The following is a 24,986-nucleotide window of genomic DNA, read 5'->3' on the forward strand; positions in this document are numbered from 1 at the left end:
GGTTCCCTCCGCAGATGTCCATGCTCCTGCCTTGCTCCGAGCCTTCCACGCACGCTTCCCTCAGAAACCGTTTTGTGCTCCGCGGAGGAGGGGCCCTTGAGGGGGAGGTACTGTCATGGTCTTACCTGCTTGCTGCTCTCCTTCGTTTGACATGTGCTGGCGGCCATCTTGGGGTCTGGGTTTCTTGTAGCCTTCCACCCTGCGGCTCCTCCTTCCCCTGGGAGGAGCTGGATGCCTAGCTCATATATATAGGAGGTCTGTGGCTTCAGTTCCTTGCTTGGTCCTCTTGTGTTCACATGCTTCTAAGACTGCTGCTGCTTCTGGTTCCTGATCCTGGCTTCGTCTGACTACCCTGCTGGTTCCTGATCCTGGCTTCGTCTGACTACCCTGCTGGTTCCTGATCCTGGCTTCGTCTGACTACCCTGCTGGTTCCTGATCCTGGCTTCGTCTGACTACCCTTCTGGTTCCTGACCTCTGGCTTCGCAAAGACTCTGCTCGGTTTCACCATCCGTTTTCAATAAAGCCTTCTTATTTTCATTTTTCTCTTGTTGTACGTCTGGTTCATGGTTCCGTGACAGGCCCCTCATTGTAGTTATGCCCACCTTTGTGCCCCCTCACAGTTGTTATGTCCACCTTTGTGATGGTCACAGTAGTTATGCCTGTCTTTGCGCCCCTTACAGTAGGTATGCCCAGTTTGTACCCCCATCATTGTAGTTTTGCCCACCTTTTTCCCCCTTACAGTAGTTATGCCCAGATATGTGCAACCTCACTGTAGTTATGGCCAGATATGTGCCCCCTCAGTGTAGTTATGTCCACTTTTGTGCCCCCTCACAGAGTTATGTCCTCGTGGTGGTCCCTGTGCCCTCTCCAGCTACATAAAATAAAAATAAAACACTAATGCTTAACTGATTCCCTGATGATCGGCACATCCAGCAGCATGATGTGTCTCACATCACACCATTAAAGTCAATGAAGCCAGGCGTTGCTCTGGCTTTTCTGGGTATGCCAGATACGATTATCTTCATTGGGTAGTTCCTCTGCCAGAAGACAGCCTGCCAAAAAAATTTAACGCTAGTGTGCAAATAGCGTTAAGACCCCTACATATGGGCTGACATAGCAGGCAATTATTGGGAACAATCCATTTGTTCCCGAAAATAACCTTATTGTCAGAGGAGGTGAGAGCTGCATTTACATGCAGCAATCATCTCCTCTATATGGGGACTAGTGATCACAGTAGTGATCGCTACTCCCCATAGAAAATCAGCGCCTCTGTGAAACAGATCACTGTTTACACAGGACGATGCTCAGAACTGAGAATTTAGGTGATCACAGCAGTGACGCTTTGCTTATTCATCAGATGATTGATACCACCTTAAAACAGAGCAACCTTCCTAGGAAGGTTCCTTTAGATAATTGAACCGATTATTGGCCGATGTAAAGAGGCCTTTAGAGTAATAGGGGTTAAAAAATGGCTACTGTGAAATACCCCTGCGGAGCCAGAAGCAGAAATAAGAGCCGAACACTAGTGAACTGAGTTATTACCGATATGCCTGATGCATTTTTCAACGGCTACAAATGGATCCTGATGGACCACACTGACTTTGAGGGCATTCACGGGTTATCAGTGTTGATGGCTACGGAAAGATTGATGATTCCAGTCGGAATTTGTCAGTTCGCGTGTGAACAAAGAAACATAAAAAAGTCTAAAGGAGGTGATTACTTTTTTAGTATTTTCTTCTTGAGATGTTGTCTTCTTATCTACCATGGAACGTTTTAGTTGCCGCCAGTCATTGTGCTGAGCTCAAACATTACCGTTATCTAGAAGTATCTTCCAATCCAGTCTCTCAAGTGACACATTTCATATGCGAACACACAAATTTTTAAACAACATAATGACCGACGCGTGAAAAATTTAAGTAGAGCCTTTATTTTGAGTAATAAAGAAATACAGTTTGCAGCAGGAATAATGCATCCAATAATAAAAATCCTACTTCTACCGAAATTTTCATAAAAATAGGACTGCCATAAAATTTTCAGGATTTTGTTTAAGAAATGCAAACAAGAAGATGCTGCTAAAATATTATTACTTAAAGGTGTATTCCTATCTCAGACAATGCCCCCAGCCAAAAATGAAGCCGGTAAAGTGGTGGGTCCGGCCTCTAAAAAGCATTCCTATTGGCCCGTCAAAAGTTTTTGGAATTCCCTTAGAAATTAATGGGAGCACACCACGCTTTCGGAGCCACCGCTTCCATTCACTTCAATGGGGCCGACGGTAATAGCCGAGCCAGCGCTTGGCTATTTTCGGCAGCCTCATGGAAATGAATGGAGGGTGGCGCCCTCCTTCACTTTGCCGACTGCGTTTTGAGATAGGTGCAGGTCCCAGAGGTGGAACCTGTAGCTATGAGACAATGGGGTCATATGGTACTGATATGCCCCCATTGTCTGAGATGGGAAAACCCCTGTGAAGGGAGCCTGTCACGTTGAACATGGTTATAGAGCAGGAGGAGCTAAGCAGCTTCATCTAAACCTTTTCATTCTCAGCTTAGGAGTTATCTGGGTGGTTTTATCAGAGATTGACAGCTCTCTCCGTATGACTGCATACAGCTATGGCTGTCAATCACTGACTGACACCACCCACATGACTCCTCAGCTCAGGTTGAGCCCTGATTATTAAAATGAAATGCAAGTTATACTAAACATTTTCCCACAAAAAAACACAATATTATGACCACTAGCTAATATCTACAGTAATCGTCATGTGCAGTATGGGCACCAGCTAGACGGGCTGGGAGTGACTCTGTAAGGTCCTGGTAGGTTATCACAGGTATCTGGAGCCATACTGACTGTAGTGTATCCAACAGTTTCTGGAGGGTGCATGGGAGAGGAGCCATATAGAGTGAACACAATGATTGAGGTGGTCCCACAGATGCACATTTGGGTTTAAGTCTGAGGAATTAGGGTGCCAGGGTAGCATTTGAAAGTCTTGGTCATGCTCTTCCAACCAATATCCGACATTTCTAGCCGTGTAATCCACATACAAGCAAGAGGGATGGAGCCAGCATGTCCTTTTGTTGAGACTTATTCCAGATGCAATGTTTCAGCTGGAGAGCCTTTGTCCAGCTTGATCAGCACAGGGAAGCTTACCACTTTCCCAGGAGACGTGCACCCACTACCTGCTTACTAGGTGTGCTATCTACGTTTCAATATTTCCAATTTCTAGACATGGGACAAGATTCCATCCACTCCAGAGAAGACAATCAGAATGTATGGGTGTACGTGATCTGCAAGGATGAATTTATACCCAAATCGGTTGAGAGTACCCTCCATATGGATGAATGGGAACATAGAATACCAAGAAAATATTCCCCAGACCATAACGCTGCCACCACCAGATTGTGTTCTTCTAGCAGTGAGTGCAGGGTATTTATTCTCTGATGTTTCTTACCTGACGCGCCAATGTCCGACCGTTTCATGAAGCAGAAAACATCAGAGAAGACAACCCTTTGCCAATCAGTGTAGGTCCAATTCTGATACTGCCACAAAAATTGAAGCTTTTTATATGAATGAAACTTTATTAGCAGAGGTGCAGTGACCATCTATCTGCATTGGAGCCCCATATGCAGTAGGGTTCACTGAACTGCTGTGTTAGACACATGTCTGGAAGCCCCCTGGTTTATTTTTGTGGTGAGCTGTTTCATTGTAGTGTGTCAGTCCACCCTCATAGCTGAATTTCACCTCAATTCACCCATTCACATCAAATGGCTCGTGGTGCTCCGCAGTTTCAAAGTCGCGTATTCGCAGTGGTACCATTTGTCCACAAATTGTAGATAGATGTGAGATATGTGTTAACTCTAATTTTAGCAGTCGCACTGGTGTCTGTGGTCTGAATCCTCTGAATGGTGTAGTGCAGATTGATATACTTCCTGTAGATGGACTATCTACTTAACACAGACCCATTTTGCAGGCAAAAATATATATGCAATTGCCACATCTCTTCTTAATAAATATGGGGGGGGGGGGGGTCATTTACTAAGCTGATATATGCCTAAATTAGGCGTATTTGAGGCGCATATGGTGTGGTGGCGCAACAGTTAGTTGCAGTGCTATCTGAGACTTTGCCTGGCTTACGCCAGTTCTAAAATTGTGGGCGCGGAAGGGGACAGGCCCGCAGGCCTGTCTCATTCATCGTTTTCTACGCCTGTTTTAGGCGTAAAAAATGGTCTAATTGTAAGAGCGCTCGGAAGCTGTTTTACATTTAGAACTGGCGCTGGATGCGCCAAAGTTCAGGAGAGGCCTGCGCCTCTTCATAACTTCGGCGGATGCACTGTCAGAGCAGGGGCTTTATTAAGACCGGCGTCTAAAATGCCAGTCTTAATAAATGTACTCCACAGTGTCCGTGTAAAGACCCTTTACAGGGGCCAATGATTGGTAAAATAATCAGAAAGGAGACTTTCTAGGAGCCACCGATCACTTGATTAATGGGTGAAAACATCGCTGATGCAGTCACCTAAGTCATCCTTTCTCGGCTACAGATCGTCCTGTGTAAAAAATGATCTGCTACCCAGAAGCAATGCAGTAGTGATCCCTCATCCCCATACAGAAATGATTGCTGCATCTAAATTTTGTTCTCACCTCATCTGGCAAGCAGGAAATTATCAGGAACAAACAGCTGATTCCCAATAATTTCCTGCTGAGTCAGCCCATGCAAAAGTGTCTTAAAGAGGCTCTTTTAGCATGATCAAATCAAGATCTATTAAACCAGGCATGCTGCCTAGTAGGGCTCATCATGCTGATTAAAATGATAACTTTGTTTTGTCTGTATGCTAAACAACTGCAGAGATATCGGCGTTTTTATTAGTATGTAAATGAGCAAGTTGGAGCATCAGGAGAGGGGGCTGAATCCTTGGAGCACTGCTTTTGAAACACGCTTGTGCACTGCTCACTTCCCCTTCCCTTTCCCCTTGATTGACAGGGCTGGACAAGCTGAGGACAGAGCTGTGTCCTAGAGCTCTATCCTAGCATGTACGTAGTGTACATGATATGTATATGATAGCCTTAACACATTGAAAAGAGTGGATTTCTATGTTTAGAAACCTAATACACATTTCTGCTCTATTCACAGGCACAATATATGATTATTATAAAACCAGTAATATGTGTTATGCAGTATGCCCTGTTTAATAGGGTTGATCATGCTGAAAGAGCCTTTTTAAAGGGCATCTGTCATCAGATTTGTACTTATGAAACTGGCTGACCTGCTACATGTGGGGGTGGCAGGTGAAGGCATCTGTGTTGGTCCCATGTTCATATGTGTCCACATTACTGAGAAAAATGATGTTTTAATATATGCAAATGAGACTCCAGGAGCAACATGGGTGTGGCCTTTACACCTACAGGCTCTGCTCTCTTTGCAACTGCTGCGGCCTTTGCACTTTGATTGACGGGGCCAGACGTGATGATGTTTTCACAGAGGCCTTCAGCTGCCAAGCGCACCAGTAACAGGTCAGCCAGTGTCATAGGTACAAAGCTGCTGACAGATGCCATTTAACACAGCGATAGAAATATAGAAAGATGGATGGATGGATAGATGATATATATAGAGAAAGATAGATATACAGTAGATAGATAGATAGATAGATAGATAGATAGATATAGATAGATAAAAAAGCTAAAATATGGCAGCACTAGAATAAAAAAATAAGTAGAGGAATAGGTGCACGCCTGAAGGGACTAGACAATTGCCCAATATACAAAATAGCAAAAAGGCAGCACTCACAGAATAAAAATGCTAAAAAGTTTATTCACCCATGTGGATATTCGACGTTTCGGCTCAACCTTAGAGCCTTTCTCAAGCTAGAGAAACGTTGTGTATCCCCATGGGTGAATACATTTTTTTGCATTTTTATTCTTTGAGTGCTGCCTTTTTCCTATTTTAGATAGATAGATTAGATAGATATATATTAGATAGATAGATAGATTAGATAGATATATATTAGATAGATAGATAGATTTCCTGTAATCACAATTAATTTTTAAGACATAAAAGTGCATTAAGACAATTTTCTTTGAAGAGAAACTGTTGGCTTGTGGCGACTGCTCAGCATTATATGGATAGCAGCAATAAGCGCGATGCGGCTCTAATAGTCTTTCATAATCAATGCTCAAGGTAGGAAAAAAAGCGCTTTGTTAATGGAAAATTGTTTGTAGCCGAGACATTTATAAGAAATATATCAAAGAAAACTAAAATGTGCATCTAGGTGGACAATTACGAGCAGAATGAAACGTAATGGTAAAAGCTCATTACTACTACCCCGTACACTCTGCCCACTTCCATTTAAATAGTAATTCTTGATGCATCAACCTGTTCTGCCCACTGAACGCCATACATATCATGAATGCATTGACATCTGTATGGTTACCAAGACAACGCTTGATTAGAACGTTAATATTTTTTATATACCGTAACTGAATGACGAACGTCTTGTATAATGATTAAATCCTAGGCCCACGGTCATATTATTGCATTGTATTTATATACATTGCTGTCATTCCGGGACCCATAGAAGTCTGTGGACCCTGCCGTACCGCTATATGCCTCCCATGGGTGTTGGTATAGGAGGTAGCAGTCGCAGCAAGGCCTTGGGGACTGAGGGGAACCAAAGACCCTTCTACCACATAAACCAGTATTACAGGGTGATTGAAAAATAATGGGGCAAAATTATAGCCTCTGTATTCATAACTGAGAGAACATAACACAACTATATTAACATGAAAAGACACACCGGGGTAGATTTATCAAACTGGTGTAAAGTAGAACTGGCTTAGTTGCCCCTAGCAACTAATCAGATTTCACCTTTTATTTTCAGGAGCTCCTTTGGAAAATGAAAGGTGGAATCTGATTGGTTCAACTATGGGCAACTAAGCGACTTTTCTTTTCCACCTGTTTGATAAATACTATCTATCTTAGCTCCACCTGTGATATGGCAGATGTCCAGGCCGTAGTACAGTTCTGTCCAGACGCGCACTAGTATATCCTTGAATATGGACTCCACTTTTTCAGTCATACAGGTGGTCTCAGGTCAGATCCTGTGGCTGGAGTGGCAAGATATACTGAGTTCTTGATGTAGCCCCACGGAAAGGGTATTAGATCTGGTGATCGTGGAGGCCAGCGCAACATCAGTGATGGCACAACCAATCCAATGCGTACAGGGGCTGTGCTCGGTAGCTTAGCTCAGCCCAATTCACGTCAATGGGGCTGATCTGCACCTAGGCCATGTGCCCGATGAACGTGATGTCACACGGCCTAGGAAAAGCTGGAGAAGGTTATAGCACTACTGCGAGCACCAATGCCTTCTCAAACAGCTGATCGGCAGGGGTCCCTGGTGATGAACCCCCACCAATCAGATACTGATGACCTATCCAGATGATAAGTCATCGGTATAAAAGTCTCGAAAAACCTCTTTAAAAAGCATCTGTCACCATGATCACCATATTAAACCAGGCATGGTTCCTATTAGGGTTCCTAAGCTGTTGAAATTCATGGCCCTGTTTTTGAGAAACAGGCAAGTTATTTCATATGCTAATGAGGTGTCTGGAGCACTGAAGGCCTAGTCCCTTGGAGCACCGCTTCACCACCACCTTGCCTCTTTAGCCACTCCCCCCTTGTGTAACAGGCCATGTATCCTCACCATCTTCCTGCCAGGCCCTGTAATCCTGCGCATGCCCACATGAAATTTCAGTCAGCGCACTCATGGTACATGTATTCCCCCCCCCCCCCGATTCTGTCCTCCAAACTGCGCATGCGCTAGTTCCTGTTCCCACACCACTCATTTTGCTATCCATATCCAAAATTTGCAGTTTAGCCACACAGTTCAGTAAGGGAGTTAGAAATAGGCAGACATACGCAGGAAAAATAAAAATTGATAGCTGTGCTACAAAATAAGAAAACTCTATGAAAAGGAACAGCGGCAAACAGCACATAACAAACTAAACTACAAACAAAGCATAACAAACTAAACTACAAACAGAACATAGCAAACAAAACGACAAACAGCACATAAACTAAGGCTACTTTCACACTAGCGTTTTTGCTGGATCCGGCAGGGTTCAGCAAAAACGCTTCTGTTACTGATAATACAACCGTCTGCACCCGTTATGAATGCATCCGGTTGTATTATCTTTAACATACCCAAGACGGATCCGTCATGAACTCCATTGAAAGTCAGTGGGGGACGGATCCGTTTTCTACTGTGTCAGATTCTGTCAGAGAAAACGCTCCGCATCCCAGGACAGAAAGAAAACCGCAACATGCTGTCGTTTGCTCTCCGGTATGAGAACGGAATGGAATGCATTTTGGAGCATTCCGTTCTGTTCAGTTACGTTTTGCCCCATTGACAATCAACGGGGACAAAACTGAAGCATTTTTTTTCCGGTATGGAGACCCTATGACGGATCTCAATACCGGAAAATATTAACGCTAGTGTGAAAGTAGCCTAAACTACAAACAGCACATAACAAACAAAACTACAAACAGCACATAACAAACAAAACAATAAACAGCACAAAACAAACTAAATGATAAACTGCACATAAACTAAACGACAAACAGCACATAACAAACTAAACGACAAACAACACAACAAACTAAACGACAAACTGCACATAACAAACTAAACGACAAACAACACAACAAACTAAACGACAAACTGCACATAACATACAAAACAACAAACAGCACATTAGAAACAAAACGATAAACAGCACATAACAAACTAAATGACAAACTGCACATAACAAACTAAATGACAAACTGCACATAACATACAAAACAACAAACAGCACATAACAAACAAAACAACAAACAGCACATAACAGACAAAACGACAAACAGCACATAAACTAAATGACAAACAGTACAGTGAGCCTCCTAAACGCCCATGTAATCAAAGGACGAGTGAAGAGTTAAGTCCTCATTTTGTTTGCGCCTACATTATGAAGCTGTAAATAACAGGCGCCTGGCTGCGTGTAAGATCTGAAATGATCTATAGCGGCCCTGACTGACAGCGTGAGAAAATATATCGAATGATATTGAGAGAACTCTTCTGTGCACTGTCTCCAGCAAGTCCTCTGATTATCAACAGCTTTGTGACAATTTTTTATAAGCAGGTTTTTCTCGGCCTCGATTATACGAGCAGTAATGAAAGATACCAAGCCTCGGCTCTCCGATAAGGAGTGGGCGAAAAAGCCTTTTATAAATGATCTGACCTGAACAGGAGGCCTCCGTGGTTATTTTAAATGTCTTCAGAAAGGAACTGAGTACTTTGTTCATTTGAGTTAAGCAAACTAGAACTATTTTTTTTTTCTTTTGACCAAGAAAATAAAGAGAAAGAAGGAAGAATCCATTATGCCTTAAAGGTTTCTTTCAGATCTTCAAATGTGTCATTGAGAAATGTTATCAGTGGGGGGTTCCTGAACGAGAAACGAACGAATTGAGCTATTCTGTGGACCTGCTTTGTGCTGCTACTTTCATGGGTGAAGGTGACAAAGCATTAACCACTTAAGGGTTATTTTAGATTTCCGGCCACAGCAATTTTTTTCATTTTTTTCCGCCTCATCTATGCATTTCAAAGGCCATAACTTTTCTATTTTTTTCCATCGATGTAGTCATATTAGGGGGACATAGTTTTTGATGAACATCTACCTCAGTGACTTAAAGGGGTTGTCCAGGCTTTTACTATTGATCACCTATCCTCAGGATAGGTCATCAATATCAGACCGGTGGGGCCGACACCCGTCACCCCCACTGATTAGCTGTATGAGGAGACGGCTGCTGCTTTGCCATAGACAGCAACAGTGAGCAGAAAGAGAGAAGGGAGATGGCATGTGTGCACTGCACGCGCCGTCTTCCCATACAGCTGATCGGCAGGGAGGCTGGGTGTCAGACCCCCACCGATTTGATATTAATGACCTATCCTGAGGGTAGGTCATCAATAGTAAAAGCCCCGACAACCCCTTTTATGGGAATGTGTCATCAGAAAATGACCTGCCGTTTAAATCACTTTTTTATGTTTAACATATTTCTAAAGAATTTTTGATGATGATGTTGTTTTTAATTTTTCTTGTCTTCCATATATTTAAAAAAAGAGAAAAAACTTGCAGTTTTCGCACTGGCCACTGTGTCTAATAATAATCGGCACATATTGGTCTGTACAGATAACTTTACTGCAGTTATCTGATTATCTGTCATTCTAACCCTGCCTGTAATGATATCACCTCTGCATATAGATAAGACAGGATCATCCATTCACAGTAGGTGATTGTCGGGGCTTATCTACTTTCCTTGTACAATGACCTCTGCACAGGTCACAAAGCATGCCTAGAAAACTCCCCTATAGAAGTCAATAAGGTCCACTCCTAACCATTGTGTCTGTGGCCCATGGGGCTGCTGTAAAGCAGTTTTTTTTAATGCTTTCTAAATACTGTTAAGAACCGCTCAGGCAAGATGGCCGCCCCCATATTCGTGTTCAGGAAATAGAATAAAGAAATCAAAAATAAAAACAGATTAGAAAAAAAGGATTAGGAATTGGCAGATAAAACTTTTGGTGACACATTTTCTTTAATGGTCTGCATCTTGGACACTCCATTCAGCTTTTCAGATGTATTTTTAAATATGGTAAATCACTTTGGGGTACCTATAATATGTTGTCTAACTTTTATGAATTTTTTTTGCGGGATGATGTGAAAACAAAGAAATTCTGCCATTGTTTTTTGGGTTTTGTCTTTATGACGCTCATCGTGCGTCATAATGATATGGTAGCTTTCTTCTGCAGGTTAGCACAATTAGGGCTCATGCACACGACCGTATGGCTTTTTCAGTGTTTTGCGGTCCGTTTTTTATGGATCCATTGTTCCGTTTTTTGTTTCCGTTGTGTTTCCGTTTTTCCGTTCCGTTTTTCCGTATGCCATATACAGTATACAGTAATTACATAGAAAAAATTGGGCTGGGCATAACATTTTCAATAGATGGTTCAACAAAAACGGAACGGATACGGAAGACATACGGATGCATTTCCGTATGTGTTCCGTTTTTTTTGCGGACCCATTGACTTGAATGGAGCCAAGCACCGTGATTTGCGGACAAGAATAGGACATGTTCTATCTTTTCACAGTACGGAAATACGGAAATACTGAAACGGAATGCACACGGAGACACTTCAGTATTTTTTGCTGAACCATTGAAATGAATGGTTCAGTATATGTACCGCATACTGAACTCAAAAAACGGCCAGTATACTGAACGAAAAATACTGTCGTGTGCATGAGCCCTTACAAAGATACCATCTTATAGGTGTGTTATATATGTTTTCCTACTTTTGCACAATAAATTTTTTTTTTAAATAACATAAAAATAAAAACATTTTTAGGTAATTTATTTTTAATGACCTATAACATTTTAATTTTTCTATCCACGGAAGTGATTGAGGGCTAAGGGTTAAGTTCTGCCCCCCTCATGTTCCAAGGCTGGTCCTTGTCCCCTCACCAGATTGTGGTGGACAGGATCAGCCTTAAAGAGCATCTGTCAGCAGGATCAATCCTATTAAACCAGGCATAACACCAGGTAGGGTTCAACCTGTCTTTTGATATTCCATTTTTCTGTTCTAGTGAAAATTACTATTTTATTATTATGTGATTTATGGGGAAGATTTATCAAACTTGCACTTTGAAAAATGAAAGGTGGAATCTCATTGGTTGCTATGTGCAACTACGCCACATATTACAGACATTTTTAATTTTTTTTCAACAATAGTTTTTATTGAGTTTTTCAGAAAAGTTCCAGTATACAGTATCGGTAACGCAGTACCAGTATATGTTCACACAGTATTTCAATTGAACTAAAAACAAACATATAAAATTACATTAAAGGTATAGTTCCATATCCACACGTACTATGGTTGTATGTCTTTTTATATCTATTTCCATACAGTCTTCAGCTAGAAAAGCAGTACTTAGATTTAGACCAGCGATCCCATATAGTAAGAGATCCCTTGTGTTGCTTACATAAGAAGGAGAGCATTTTCTCATATGTATACGTGGAATTAAGACTATGTGTTATGTCGGACAATGAGGAAATAGAATCACTCTTCCAATTTGAGGTGATCGCTAACTGTGTAGCATAAAATAGGTGGGCTAGGATTCCTCTGCTTCTGCAAGGGATGTCACCTAGGTCTAGGTACAGTAGAGCTAAGGAAGGAGACGGGGACAATGAGCAGTCCGCCAGCTCAGAAGCTACCTCAAATACTTCCTTCCAAAGTTTGTCAAGTTTGGGACAAGACAATAAAATATGCAATAAAGTACCCTTGCTGCCACATCCCCTCCAACATTGGTTTGAGGTTCCAGGGAACATATGACATAATCTGTCTGGGGTGTAGTACCACCTTAATATGGTCTTCATTATTGAGTCATAATGTGTAGTGCATTTAAAGGGAACCTGTCATGTGGATATTTGATTATAATCTAACTAATTATATACAATCATTAACTACTAAAAAGTGCCTTAGATGTATTCACTTACTGATGTGACAGATGGTTATCTCATAATATACACACAAAGATGCCGCATGCTAATGAGCTGATTGGAGTCCAGCGTGATGTCATTGAGTCCAGCGTATATTTAATTCAGAGCTATAGCCACTCCCCTGGCCAACTGCTGCTGGTTCATATGGAAACAAACTGTCATTCAGCAGCAGGTGGGGGGGGAGAGTCAGGAGCTCATGAATATTCATGACTTATCATTATCAGCTGGAGCTTTTCAATACAAGATGTTGGCAGATTGACTGGGTCAATTAAAGAAAGTGACCCAGCATTTTGCTAAGAGAATCAGTCACTTATTTATGTTGCCCTTAGTTAGGACACCATAAAACTGGTGACAGGTTCCCTTTAAGGAATCTGGGGATAGGGCGCATCCCTGTCTAGTTCCATTTGTTATGGGGAGGGGGTCTGATAGTGTAGTGTAGAATTAGCTAGTACTCTAGCAGAGGGGGACGAGTAAAGCGCTGAAATGGCCCTAAAGCACGCTCCCTCGAATCCCATATGTCGCAGGACAGAAAAGACGAATGACCAGTTCACACGGTCAAACACCTTTTTAGCGTCTATTGTTACCAGCACAGCAGAGGATTTTTTGTCTCTCCAAGGTGTCTAATATATTAACGATTCTTCTAGTGTTTTCATAAATTTATCTGCCTTTTATAAAGCCTGTTTGGTCAGAGGATATGAGGTGCGGGATCAGTGTAGCTAGGCGAATGGCGAGAATTTTGGTGTATATTTTTACGTCAGAGTTCAGCAGGGAAATTAGCCTAAAGTTTTGAGGGACATCAGGGTTTTTTCCTGGTTTGGGTATGGTGACAATGGAGGCTTCTAGCATTCCTTTTGGGAATCTTCCCTCCTCTATGGCTTGTTGTAATGTGTGAGTCAGATAAGGAGTCAAGATATTGCCATATGATTTATAATATGCATTTGATAGCCCGTCCGGGCCTGGAGCATTGTGTATAGGTACAGATCTGACAGCTGCTAGGACTTCTTTCTGATTTTAGCGGTGAATTTAGAGATGTTGTTTGGGATGTGCATCTATTGATGTCTGCTGTGGTTGGATGGAGGGGTTGGTCCCCTCTAGGTTATATAATGATGCGTAGTAGGCTTTGAATTTGTTAGCAATTTTGTTTGGGTCATATAAATGAGCTCCTGTGGATTGGTTTTTGATAAAGGGGATTTTTTATTTGATCAGTTTCTTTTTGATCTTGTATGTAAGTAGCTTGCCTTATTGTTCTGCGAGTAATATAACGCTTTGGTCTTTCTTAGATTCTGTTCGTATTTATACAGCAAGAGTTCTTTAAGTTGAAGTCTCAGGGTTTTTAATTGTGAAGTGCGTGAAGGGGAGTTGTTTCTTTAATTAAGAGATTCTAGGGGTCGTAATTTGGTCATTATATTCGAAAACTTATTTTCCCTTTCTTTTTTTGCTTTGCTCCCTATTTTTATGATGACTCACCTTATGTACTGTAGGCCTTATGTGCGTTCTATAAGAGAAAGGGGTTGGAAACCGAACCGTCATTAAATTGGACGTATTCCCGAATAGCGGCACCGATTTCTTCTGTATAGGTATTTTGCTCTAAAAGAAAGGGGTTGAGGTGCCAGGAGGAGCCATGTCCAGGAGGACACATATCTTGTAGGGTGAGTGTGATGGCTGCATGATCAGACAAGGTGATCACTTCTACCGATGACCCTGTCGCGGTATGGATCAGAATTCTGTTTAGAAGGAATAGATCTATCCTAGCGTAGGAATTATGCGCTGTAGAAAAGAAGCAGTAATCCCTCTCAAGTCTCCAAATATTGTATAGGTCGTTTGATAAAAGAAAGTCTCTTATCCATGATGATCTGTTAATGGAGGAGGTGGAATCTAAGATAGGATCCACTACCCCGTTAAAATACCCAAACCCTAATATTTGCCCCTGCCTGACGGATTTAACTTTCGTAGAAAGTTTGTTTAGGTGGGCTGGTGTCTATTCAGGGCGTACACTGCTACTAGGGTGTATATAACATTATTCAAAGATCCCACAACAATAATGTATCTTCCATTCAAGTCTGCAATCATTTTGGAGAGTTGGAATGGAACAGTATCCCTGATTCCCAAGATAACCCCTCTCTGTTTTTTATGGAAATGGGAATGGTAACTGATCGGGAAGGATCAATGATGAATTCTGTGGCTTTGAGATGAGATTCCTGAACACTGAAAACATCGCAATAAAGGCTCACAATCTCTCTCCACATGGTTGCTCTTTTGTAAGGGCTGTTTAGCCCTTTAACATGAATCAAAGCAAATTTAAGCACCATTATGGATAAATGTGGGATTCTCAAAGTGTCCAGAAGGCCACCCCACTTCACGGGCCTGGTCATCTCTTTCAGGAATGTGTGTAAAATAGGTCATAAGCATTGTTTTCCTGGGGGACCTCACTCTATGGGAGCTAATTACTGTACTTTTAGGTATTTCAAGTGTAGATCTGCTGTACCTAGGTGAATGTGCGACCATAAAAATATTAAACATAACAGAAACATTTATAAACCATAAGAATGCTGTCAGCATAGTATAGGCTGACGTCTGGGGGGAACCACAACTCACGGTTGAGAACCGGGTGTAACAGTTCAACTTAGAGCTCCGTCTTGTACAGCTAGCCGGGATTACGGTTCCTGGACTTGCTCTTGGAGGAGACCACTTGCCACTCTTGGCGCAGATGGGCTGGTGTCGATTTCGGGTTCTGGCAGGTTTCTGAGATTGGAATGTTCCATTGTTGCAGCAGGAGCTTTCCTTCTTCAAGAGTAGAGATGGATTGTAGGGCTCCTCCATGTTGGATTAAAATCTCTGTTTGCTGCAAGGTGGCTGCAGATAGGTCAGCGAATAGCTTGATCTCCTCGTAGGGGGAAGGCAGGGTATTTCTATTCCTGCTTGTTTGAAGTAATGCTTCTTTTATCTGAAAAAAAAATGGATCCAAGCTAGAACATCCCTAGGAATGGTAGGAGAGAGGTGTTTGGGGCATGCCACTCTATGTATTCTATTGATAAGGAGGTCACGCTCAGAAATTGAAGGGATCAAAACTCGCATCAGTCCCTGTAAGTAGGATCGCAGTTCTTGCGGCTGGATTTCCTCAGGGTTTCCTCTGATTTTAAAGTTGTTGCCACGTGACCCGTCTTCAAGGTCAACAAGCTTGTGTTAAATTATCTCAATTTCGTCTGTGAGGTCATTGTGGGCATCAATAGGTTGGTTATGTGAAGATGGGAATTCGGCCATTTTTGTTTCAGCATGTGACATTCTTCCCTCTAAATCTGATATAGAGGTCTGCAGAGGGTTAATGAGCAAGGCTATGTTATCTTGCATCAATCTGCTGAGTGCCAACAGCATATCCTTTAAGAGGGACCCTGAGACTGGCACATCTGAGGTAGGAAAATCCTGCAATGTAAGACTGCTATATTGCTGAGTACAGATGAGGGGGAGCTGGTAGGAGCATGATGTGGCTCTTGCATGTGGGTTATGGCGATTCCCATTAGCTCCAGCGCCCATCTTATGTGCATGGTCTCCAGAGCTGAGGCTTCCCCCAGGGCTGTTATGGGGGCGAGAGAGCTGGAGAGACATCTTTGTTGTTCAAGGAATTTGTTGCGAGCTGCAGGGATCGTGGGTGAGGGACCTTACCTTCTCCCTGCTCTTCTGTGTCGGGTGCGTGCACAGCGCGCCTCGTCGGTGAAGAGGGAGCGCTGCCTTCAACATCTTGTGAGCGCTCCTTCTCAAAGAAACAGCTTAACTTCCCCTGGGCTTTGATGGATATTTTGCTTCTTGTCATCTTCTGCGGCTGAGACATTGATGTGGTGGGGAGGTACTCATTCCGGAGTGCTTTTACTGGGCCAGGTGCTGCATTGTCGCTGCTGTATTTGTGGAGCTCCTTTCCTATGCGGCCATCACGCATGGAAGCAGGCCACGCCCCCCCCCCCCCCCCATATTACAGACATATTCTGTCATTTTGTGGAATGGACATACAGATGTGGAAAGCACAAGGATAATCTGTGTGCTTTCTGCATCTATATGTCCGTTTCACAAAAATTATCCACAAAATGCGGACTGCAGACCCATTGAAGTCAACGAGTCCACAAAGATGTGGATGCAATACGGATGGTATGCGTATTTTGCAGATTCGCAATTTGCAGACCGCAAAATACATACAGTTTTTATGCATGAGGCCTTAGGACAATAAACTAGTAATATATCAAATTCACCTGAAAAAACATCAGGTCTGGTGCTTTTTCCTTTTCTAAGGATTTCTACAGCTGAGATGATTTATTCCAAGTAGAGATAAGCAAATTTGTGCAAAGATCTGCCTCCTTGAGCAAAAATGGTCTGGCCCGAATGCTCCTCCCTACAGTGAAGCATGGTGATGGCAGTATCATGCTGTGGGGGACAGGGAGGCTGGTTAGAGTTGAAGGAAAGCTGAATGGAGCAAATTGCAGAGAACGTCTTAATGAAGACATGATCCAAAGAGCTGTGGACGTCTGGATTGGCCAGGGGCAGGGTGGCTAACTGCCCAAAAATTTCTGGACAGTCCGTAAAAATAGGTGACTTTTCCTGTGTTTTAAAAAAAATTAAATGTGTCGATTTATTTGAGGCTGGTGGTTTTTGAGTAGATTATGTTTGTGGTAATTATTATTTTACAGCTCACAATATATGCTGTTAATGAGTTCTTATCAGTATATTGAGCTATAGACATGTATACATCTTCATCATTCACTATGGTTTTCCAATTTGTCAGTAAAAAATGTTGGATGTCTGTGATTTTTTGATAAGTTGTCCAGAAAAAAAGAAAAATCTGGTTGGCAATAGAGATGTCGCGAACATAAATTTTTCCGTTCGCGAACGCGAATTTCCGCAAATGTTCGCGAACGAGCGAACCGCCATAGACTTCAATAGACAGGCGAATTTTAAAACCCACAGGGACTCTTTCTGGCCACAATAGTGATGGAAAAGTTGTTTCAAGGAGACTAGCACCTGGACTGTGGCATGCCGGAGGCGGATCCATGGCAAAACTCCCATGGAAAATTACGTAGTTGACGCAGAGTGTGGTAAGTTAAATTCTCAATGTGATTACAACTTAGATCTGAGTTCTTAATGGTTGTATTCCTCGAATTGTCGAATATAGCACTATATTCTCAATCTTCGTTATATTCTAGCAATACAACCATTAAGAACTCAGATCTAAGTTGTAATCGCAATGCGATTAATATAAACTGTATTAATCGCATTACGATTACAACTTAGATCCAGTGGCGTTGCGAGGGGGGTGCGGTGGGTACGGGCCGCACCGGGTGACACCAGTCTGATGGGGTGTCACCCGCGGCCCGCCGGCGCAGGAGTTCTCACTCACAAGTTCAACTTCTAAACTTCGCAAGCAGGCAAGCACGTCACGCCGTCACGTGGTAAAGGGGGACGGGGGTGTTACTCACTGCAGCCTGGTGAGTGGTGGGGCGCCGCGGCAGCTGCCCTGCAGGAGTCTCTGTTGCCGGGAGGAGGAGGTAGGTAGAGCGGCTCTGACTTTATAGACCAAATTATTTTAATAATACCCCCATAATAATAAGTTAATAACCTAACCCCATTCATAAATTACTGGTGAATTATTATAGAGACGGCCCCAGGCCAGGAGACATAAGGGGTTGGGTTGAACTGTGGGCTGGGGCCACCCGGCCACATTTACTAATCTTTGCTCAGGGGGGCCCTCATAAATATAGACCCACATGGTGTGGACTGGTCATTTTTACTAAGCAATATAGTTTAAGTGCAAAAGAGAAAATAAGAAGTCAGCTCCAATCAGATATCTGCACATAGACCAGGACTCTGGGTCTATGCAAATATCTGATTGGAGCTGACTTAGTGACTTCTTTTTGTTTCTCTTTATCTTTTTATTATGGCTTCGGGGGGGGGGGGGCAGGGGTGACACCATTTTCTACCGCACCGCGTGACACCAGCCATAGCAACGCCAACCATTAGGAACCCAGCTCTAAGTTGAATTCGCAATGCAATTGCGATTACAACTTAGTCAAATTTGTGACACTGCAGCTTCCGAATGAATCTAAAATGGATGCTATCCAGGAGGTGGGAGGGTCTGGGAGGGAGGGTTTGCTGCTGATTGGCTGGAATGTGTCTGCTGACTGTGAGGTACAGGGTCAAAGTTTACACAATGATGACGAATAGGGGGCGGACCGAACATCGCATATGTTCGACCGCCGCGGAGAACGCGAACAAGCGATGTTCGCTGGGAACTATTTGCCAGCGAATAGTTCGGGACATCTCTAGTTGGCAACAGACAATGACCCTAAGCACACAACCAACTTAACTTAAGGACAACTCTGTGAATGTCCTTGAGTGGCCCTCAAGAGAGCCCTCACTTGAATCCAATTGATCATCGATGGAGAGACTTGAAAATGGCTGTCCACCGACGATCCGCATCCAAACTGATAGAGCTTAAAAGGATCTGCAGAGAAGAATGGCAGAAAATCCCCAAATCCAGGTGTGTAAACCATGTGGCACCATACCTAAGAAGACTGGAGGCTGTAATCACGGCCCAAAGTGCTTCAAAGCCCATAAGTCCTGAGTAAAGTTTCTGAATACTTATGTCAATGCAAGATTTTAGGTTTTCCTTTTTTAATAAATTAGCAAAGATTTCTGACATTCTGTCTTCGCTTTCTCTTTCTGGGGCACTGAGTGCAGAATGATGGGGGAAACTTTTTTTTTTAGCACAAGGTCACAACATAACAAAATAAGAAAAATGTAGAACGGTCTGAATGCATTGTATTATATTCATTTTGTCTAAATTAGAGCTAACGATCAAACTTTAGGAGAAGGACGCCACTGAAAAGACTGATTTTGAATGTAAAGATCAGTAATTACTGGGCAGCCATCCCAGAATAAAATAAGACTGAAAAGCAAATTAGAAATTTAGACCAAACAAAAGCCTGATAGTTATATTTAATCAGCGTTGTTTTCACTTTTAGGCCTATGAAAAGATTAATAGCAAATAACAGTGGAGTTCTAGAAGATAATAGTAATCCACTTATAATGTAAGAGTCGGACAAGATCTATTATTGTTAATGAGATAACGAATTTAAAGCCAAAAGTCAAAATAGAAATACGAGAACGGGATAACTTCATTGTGAGCTTAATATATGCAGATCACAAAGAAATGAACCTGAGCGGCACAAGATTATGTGAAGCCTAAAATTCTGTTTCTCTCATATTTTCTACAGCTAGATGGGAGATATCAGGATTTACATGTCTAATCTTTTTATTTCCCACAGTCATAAACAAAATCAAAGAGGCCACTGCTTATCTCCACCGTACTGTTTAAATAGATGTGCATTGGGCCAAACCAAACATGTAAAGTATTGGGCCCAAGAGAATCACGTATAAATAAATGATAGATAGTGTTAGATATGTTAGATTAGGTAGATAGATCAGAGGTGCACCACCAATTAGGCGAGGTAAGGCGGTTGTCTCAGGCAGCACCAGGTAGTGGCAAGGGGGGGGCAGCGGAAGGGGGATTATCTGTTTCTGCCATATTGTATTGGGAAGCACAGTGGGCACAGTATTATCCTGTATGTTTTGTAGCTCTTTATGTAATGTTTTCCAAGTATGTCTTTAACAGTAGGGCTGAAGGGAAGGGCTTAGGTTAAGAAATTGACATTAGGGGGTTGGGGCGCCATTTCAGTTTTCGCCTCAGGCAGCAGAAAGGCTAGGTGCACCCCTGAGATAGATGTACATTAGATGTTTAGATAGACTTGAGATGAAAGAAGATGATGTCATGTACTCACCTGTCCATGGCCCAGCAGCAAGCCCAGCCTCTCTGTTCTGCCACAGTTGAGACGCAGTTGCGATGCAGTTGCAGCTGGTGGCAACAGGCACCTGTCATTGGTCTTCTTTGCCTCACTGACATGTATTGTACTATTATTTGGATTCCTGGTATTCTGACTTTTGGATTCTCCCTGACCTTGCTCCTGACTGCCAATTATTCATCTGACATTATCTCCTGGCACTGACCCCATCAGGTATTTGTATCTTGTATTGGTTCTGAAGTATCTCTCTGGTTTTGACTTAGGTTTTAGATTTTAACGTGGTCCTGGTTTGGCTGGCCTGGTTTTGACCTCTTTTTGTATGACTAGTCTTTTGCCCCACAAGGTTTAGGCTTCTGCACTTAGTCAAGTTAGGGACCTTCACCAAGTTGTAGGCCACCATTTAGGGTGGATCATACAAGTAGGTAGGGACAGTGGTGCAGGTGGAGTGTAAGGCTGCACTGCTTCCTACCCTACGTTACAGATGATTGATAGATAGATAGATAGATAGATAGATAGATAGATAGATAGATAGATAGATAGATAGATAGACCCCCACAGAGGTTCCTAATGCAAGTGAGAACAGAGCCTCAGTGGTTCATAAGGACATTGAAGTAAGTTGATTTTATAGTGTGCATGTACTTTTTTAACACAACATTGCCTTGTAGCAGAAATTCTACATATTATACTGACATAAAACGTTCCAGTGGAAGCTCATATGGAACTGCTTATGAATGTTTCTGAATTTGTATTGCTTCAATAATGTGCTCCCTTATTATTGTCTTAATTTTTCTCCACACGTAACTATTGAGTCATTTTATGACCTATTGGTTTATTATTCACAATCACTTTCTCTATTTATGTAATCAGGGACCGGTCTATGCGCCATAGGATGGACCTATTCATTGAAAATGGCCTCCTAATCTTTGGCTTTTATGTGACCATAAAGAGTAATCAGCAGAAATAATGACTCCCACAGTATGATGGTCCAGAGTGGTTTTTCTTGCTGTAAACAAAATAATAGTGTATTATTTCCTAAAATGCATATTTTTCTGTAATAGTTATTAAAGGGATATTCCTATCTTGCTAGGATATGCCACTATGGGAGTTCCGAAAAGTTTTTTGTAAATGCATATGGACTTTTTTAAGTTTTTTCTTTAACTACTTCAGTATTGGGCAATTTTTCATTTATTTTTTTTTTCGTTTTCATTTTTCACTCCCTGCCTACCCAGAGCCATAACTTTTTTTATTTTTCAGTTCATATAGCTATATGAGAGATTTATTATTTCATACAATGTAGTGGTAAAAAAATCCAAATGGGGTGGAATAGGAAAAAAAACAAACATGACTCCATAGAGAAGAGTGGGGACTTTTTACAGGGTAGGCGTTTCCTTACAATATTGGGATTGGGCTGTTCAGTTGGGCCCTATAGCAAATGTGTGGTCTGCTTTCATTGATGGTATGCCCCTGCCCATGTGGAAATGAACACATGATGTAGATATTAAATCCACAGCCTGTCAAGTTCTGCTGCAGAGTTTATCCTTTACAATGCATGAAGTAATCTGCGGCAAAATCTGTGACAAATCTGCATGCAAGTATTTCTACAGCAATTACATCCCGTAGGAACATACCCTTATTAAAAATTTACACTTTGGCCTTGTTCTTTTGTAGGATTGTGATCTTCTAATATTATCGTACTCTTTAGCTAGCGCAGCATATGATATGTTTGGCACACATATTATCCGCTTCATTAAGCTACTTCATTTTTTTTCCCTTGGTACTTTTACTGTAGCATTTTGTCTGTTATAATAAAACACTGTGCATTTTATATCTTACATAGCAGAAATGAAACAAGATGATAAGGGAGTCTTATTTTGCCTGCAGGTGAGCGGAACAATGTACAATACAGGAAGACATGTATCTCTACGGCTGGACAAGGAGCATCTAGTAAATATATCTGGTGGACCACTAACATACAGTCATCGTTTAGAAGAAATAAGATTACATTTTGGCAGCGAAGATGGTCAAGGCTCAGAACACCTTTTAAATGGGCAGGCGTTTTCTGGGGAGGTAAGTGTCATAGAAACATAGAAACATAGAATGTGTCGGCAGATAAGAACCATTTGGCCCATCTAGTCTGCCCAATATATCTGAATCCTATGAATAGTCCCTGGCCCTATCTTATATGAAGGATAGCCTTATGCCTATCCCATGCATGCTTAAACTCCTTCACTGTATTTGCAGCTACCACTTCTGCAGGAAGGCTATTCCATGCATCCACTACTCTCTCAGTAAAGTAATACTTCCTTATATTACTTTTAAACCTTTGCCCCTCTAATTTAAAACTGTGTCCTCTTGTGGTAGTTTTTCTTCTTTTAAATATGCTCTCCTCCTTTACCGAGTTGATTCCCTTTATGTATTTAAAAGTTTCTATCATATCCCCTCTGTCTCTTCTTTCTTCCAAGCTATACATATTAAGGTCCTTTAACCTTTCCTGGTAAGTTTTATCCTGCAATCCATGTACTAGTTTAGTAGCTCTTCTCTGAACTCTCTCTAGAGTATCTATATCCTTCTGGAGATATGGCCTCCAGTACTGCGCACAATACTCCAAGTGAGGTCTCACCAGTGTTCTGTACAGCGGCATAAGCACTTCACTCTTTCTACTGCTTATACCTCTCCCTATACATCCAAGCATTCTGCTGGCATTTCGTGCTGCTCTATTACATTGTCTTCCCACCTTTAAGTCTTCTGAAATAATTACTCCTAAATCCCTTTCCTCAGATACTGAGGTCAGGACTGTGTCAAATATTCTATATTCTGCCCTTGGGTTTTTACGCCCCAGGTGCATTATCTTGCACTTATCCACATTAAATTTCAGTTGCCAGAGTTCTGACCATTCTTCTAGTTTTCCTAAATCCTTTTCCATTTGGCGTTTCCCTCCAGGAACATCAACCCTGTTACATATCTTTGTGTCATCAGCAAAAAGACAAACCTTACCATTGAGGCCTTTTGCAATATCACTTATGAAGATATTAAACAAAATTGGTCCCAGTACAGATCCCTGTGGAACCCCACTGGTAACATGACCTTGTTTTGAATGTTCTCCATTGACTACAACCCTCTGTTGTCTGTCACTCAGCCACTGCCTAATCCACTCAACAATATGGGAGTCCATGCTCAATGACTGCAGTTTATTGATAAGTCTTCTATGTGGGACAGTGTCAAAAGCCTTACTAAAATCTAGATATGCGATGTCTACTGCACCTCCACCGTCTATTATTTTAGTCACCCAGTCAAAAAAATCTATAAGATTTGTTTGACATGATCTCCCTGAAGTAAACCCATGTTGTTTTTCATCTTGCAATCCATGGGATTTTAGATGTTCCACAATCCTATCCTTTAATAGGGTTTCCATTAATTTGCCTACTATTGATGTCAGACTCACTGGTCTATAGTTGCTCGATTCCTCCCTACTACCTTTCTTGTGAATGGGCACGACATTTGCCAATTTCCAATCTTCCGGGACGACTCCTGTTACTAATGATTGGTTAAATAAATCTGTTAACGGTTTTGCCAGCTCACCACTAAGCTCTTTTAATAATTTTGGGTGTATCTCATCAGGCCCCTGTGACTTATTTGTCTTCACCTTAGACAGCAAACTTAGAACATCTTCCTCTGTAAAGATACATGCATCAAACGATTTATTAGTCATCCTTTCTAGTGGAGGTCCTTCTCCTTTTTCTTTTGTAAAAACTGAACAGAAGTATTCATTAAGGCAGTCGGCTAGCCCTTTATTCTCTTCTACATACCTTACGTCCTTTGTTTTTAATTTAGTTATTCCTTGTTTTATTTTCCTTTTTTCATTTATATATCTGAAGAATGTATTATCCCCTTTTTTCATAGACTGAGCTAGTTTTTCTTCTGCCTGCACTTTAGAAGTTCTTATAACTTGCTTGGCCTCTCACAACCAGACAGTTGAGAAGCTCTGACAGGAGCTTTCCAGATCCTCCTCCTTGAGTTTCTTTGTTTTGGTTAAGTTCCTCATCTCGTTAGTCTATCTCAGCTGTCATGCAGTTGGACTGATTGCTTCCCTTTAAGTTCCTCCCCATGATGCATTAGGTTGCGGCTTATACAACTTCCTGGAGTGTGTGTGCTTGCTGTTTCTATTTCCCAGTCCTCTGCAAGATAAGTACTGTTCCTTTATTTGTGATTTTCTGTCTGCTGGATTTTCAGGTGACCCTGACTCCCTCCGTGTCTAGTGTAGGGAGCCGGTGGTCGTGTCCCCTCACTATTGTAGGGTCTTCAGGTATTAGATAGCCGAGGTACGTGGATATGCGCCCATCCACCTTTGGGGTGTTCGCATAGGCTGAGCAATTAGGGAGAGTGGCAGGTCTCATGTAGGGGTCTCCCTTTTGTTCCTTAGTTGTGGATCCAGTGAGTCATTATTGTATTGCATTGTCTTGTTTCCTGTACACCATCCGTGACAGTAAGGTTTAGTCTCAATTTCATCCAAAAATAATAATTAAAGGGACTACTTTTGAAATCATGCTTTTATGTTTAACATATTTGTAAAG

General features: G+C 42.0%; 1 protein-coding gene across 2 annotated transcripts in view; it reads left to right on the top strand.

The window, feature by feature from the left end:
• The window catches only part of CA10 (carbonic anhydrase 10), a 319,822-nt gene that overhangs the window by 236,011 nt on the left and 58,825 nt on the right, over positions 1–24,986 (top strand). For both annotated transcript variants that reach the window (XM_040435975.1, XM_040435976.1), the window contains one exon: positions 22,297–22,482. In XM_040435975.1, coding sequence (XP_040291909.1) covers positions 22,297–22,482 — 186 coding nt within the window. The remainder of the gene's footprint in view (positions 1–22,296; positions 22,483–24,986) is intronic.

The sequence above is a fragment of the Bufo bufo genome, chromosome 6 (assembly GCF_905171765.1).
Source record: "Bufo bufo chromosome 6, aBufBuf1.1, whole genome shotgun sequence".
Taxonomy (NCBI): Eukaryota; Metazoa; Chordata; class Amphibia; order Anura; family Bufonidae; genus Bufo; species Bufo bufo.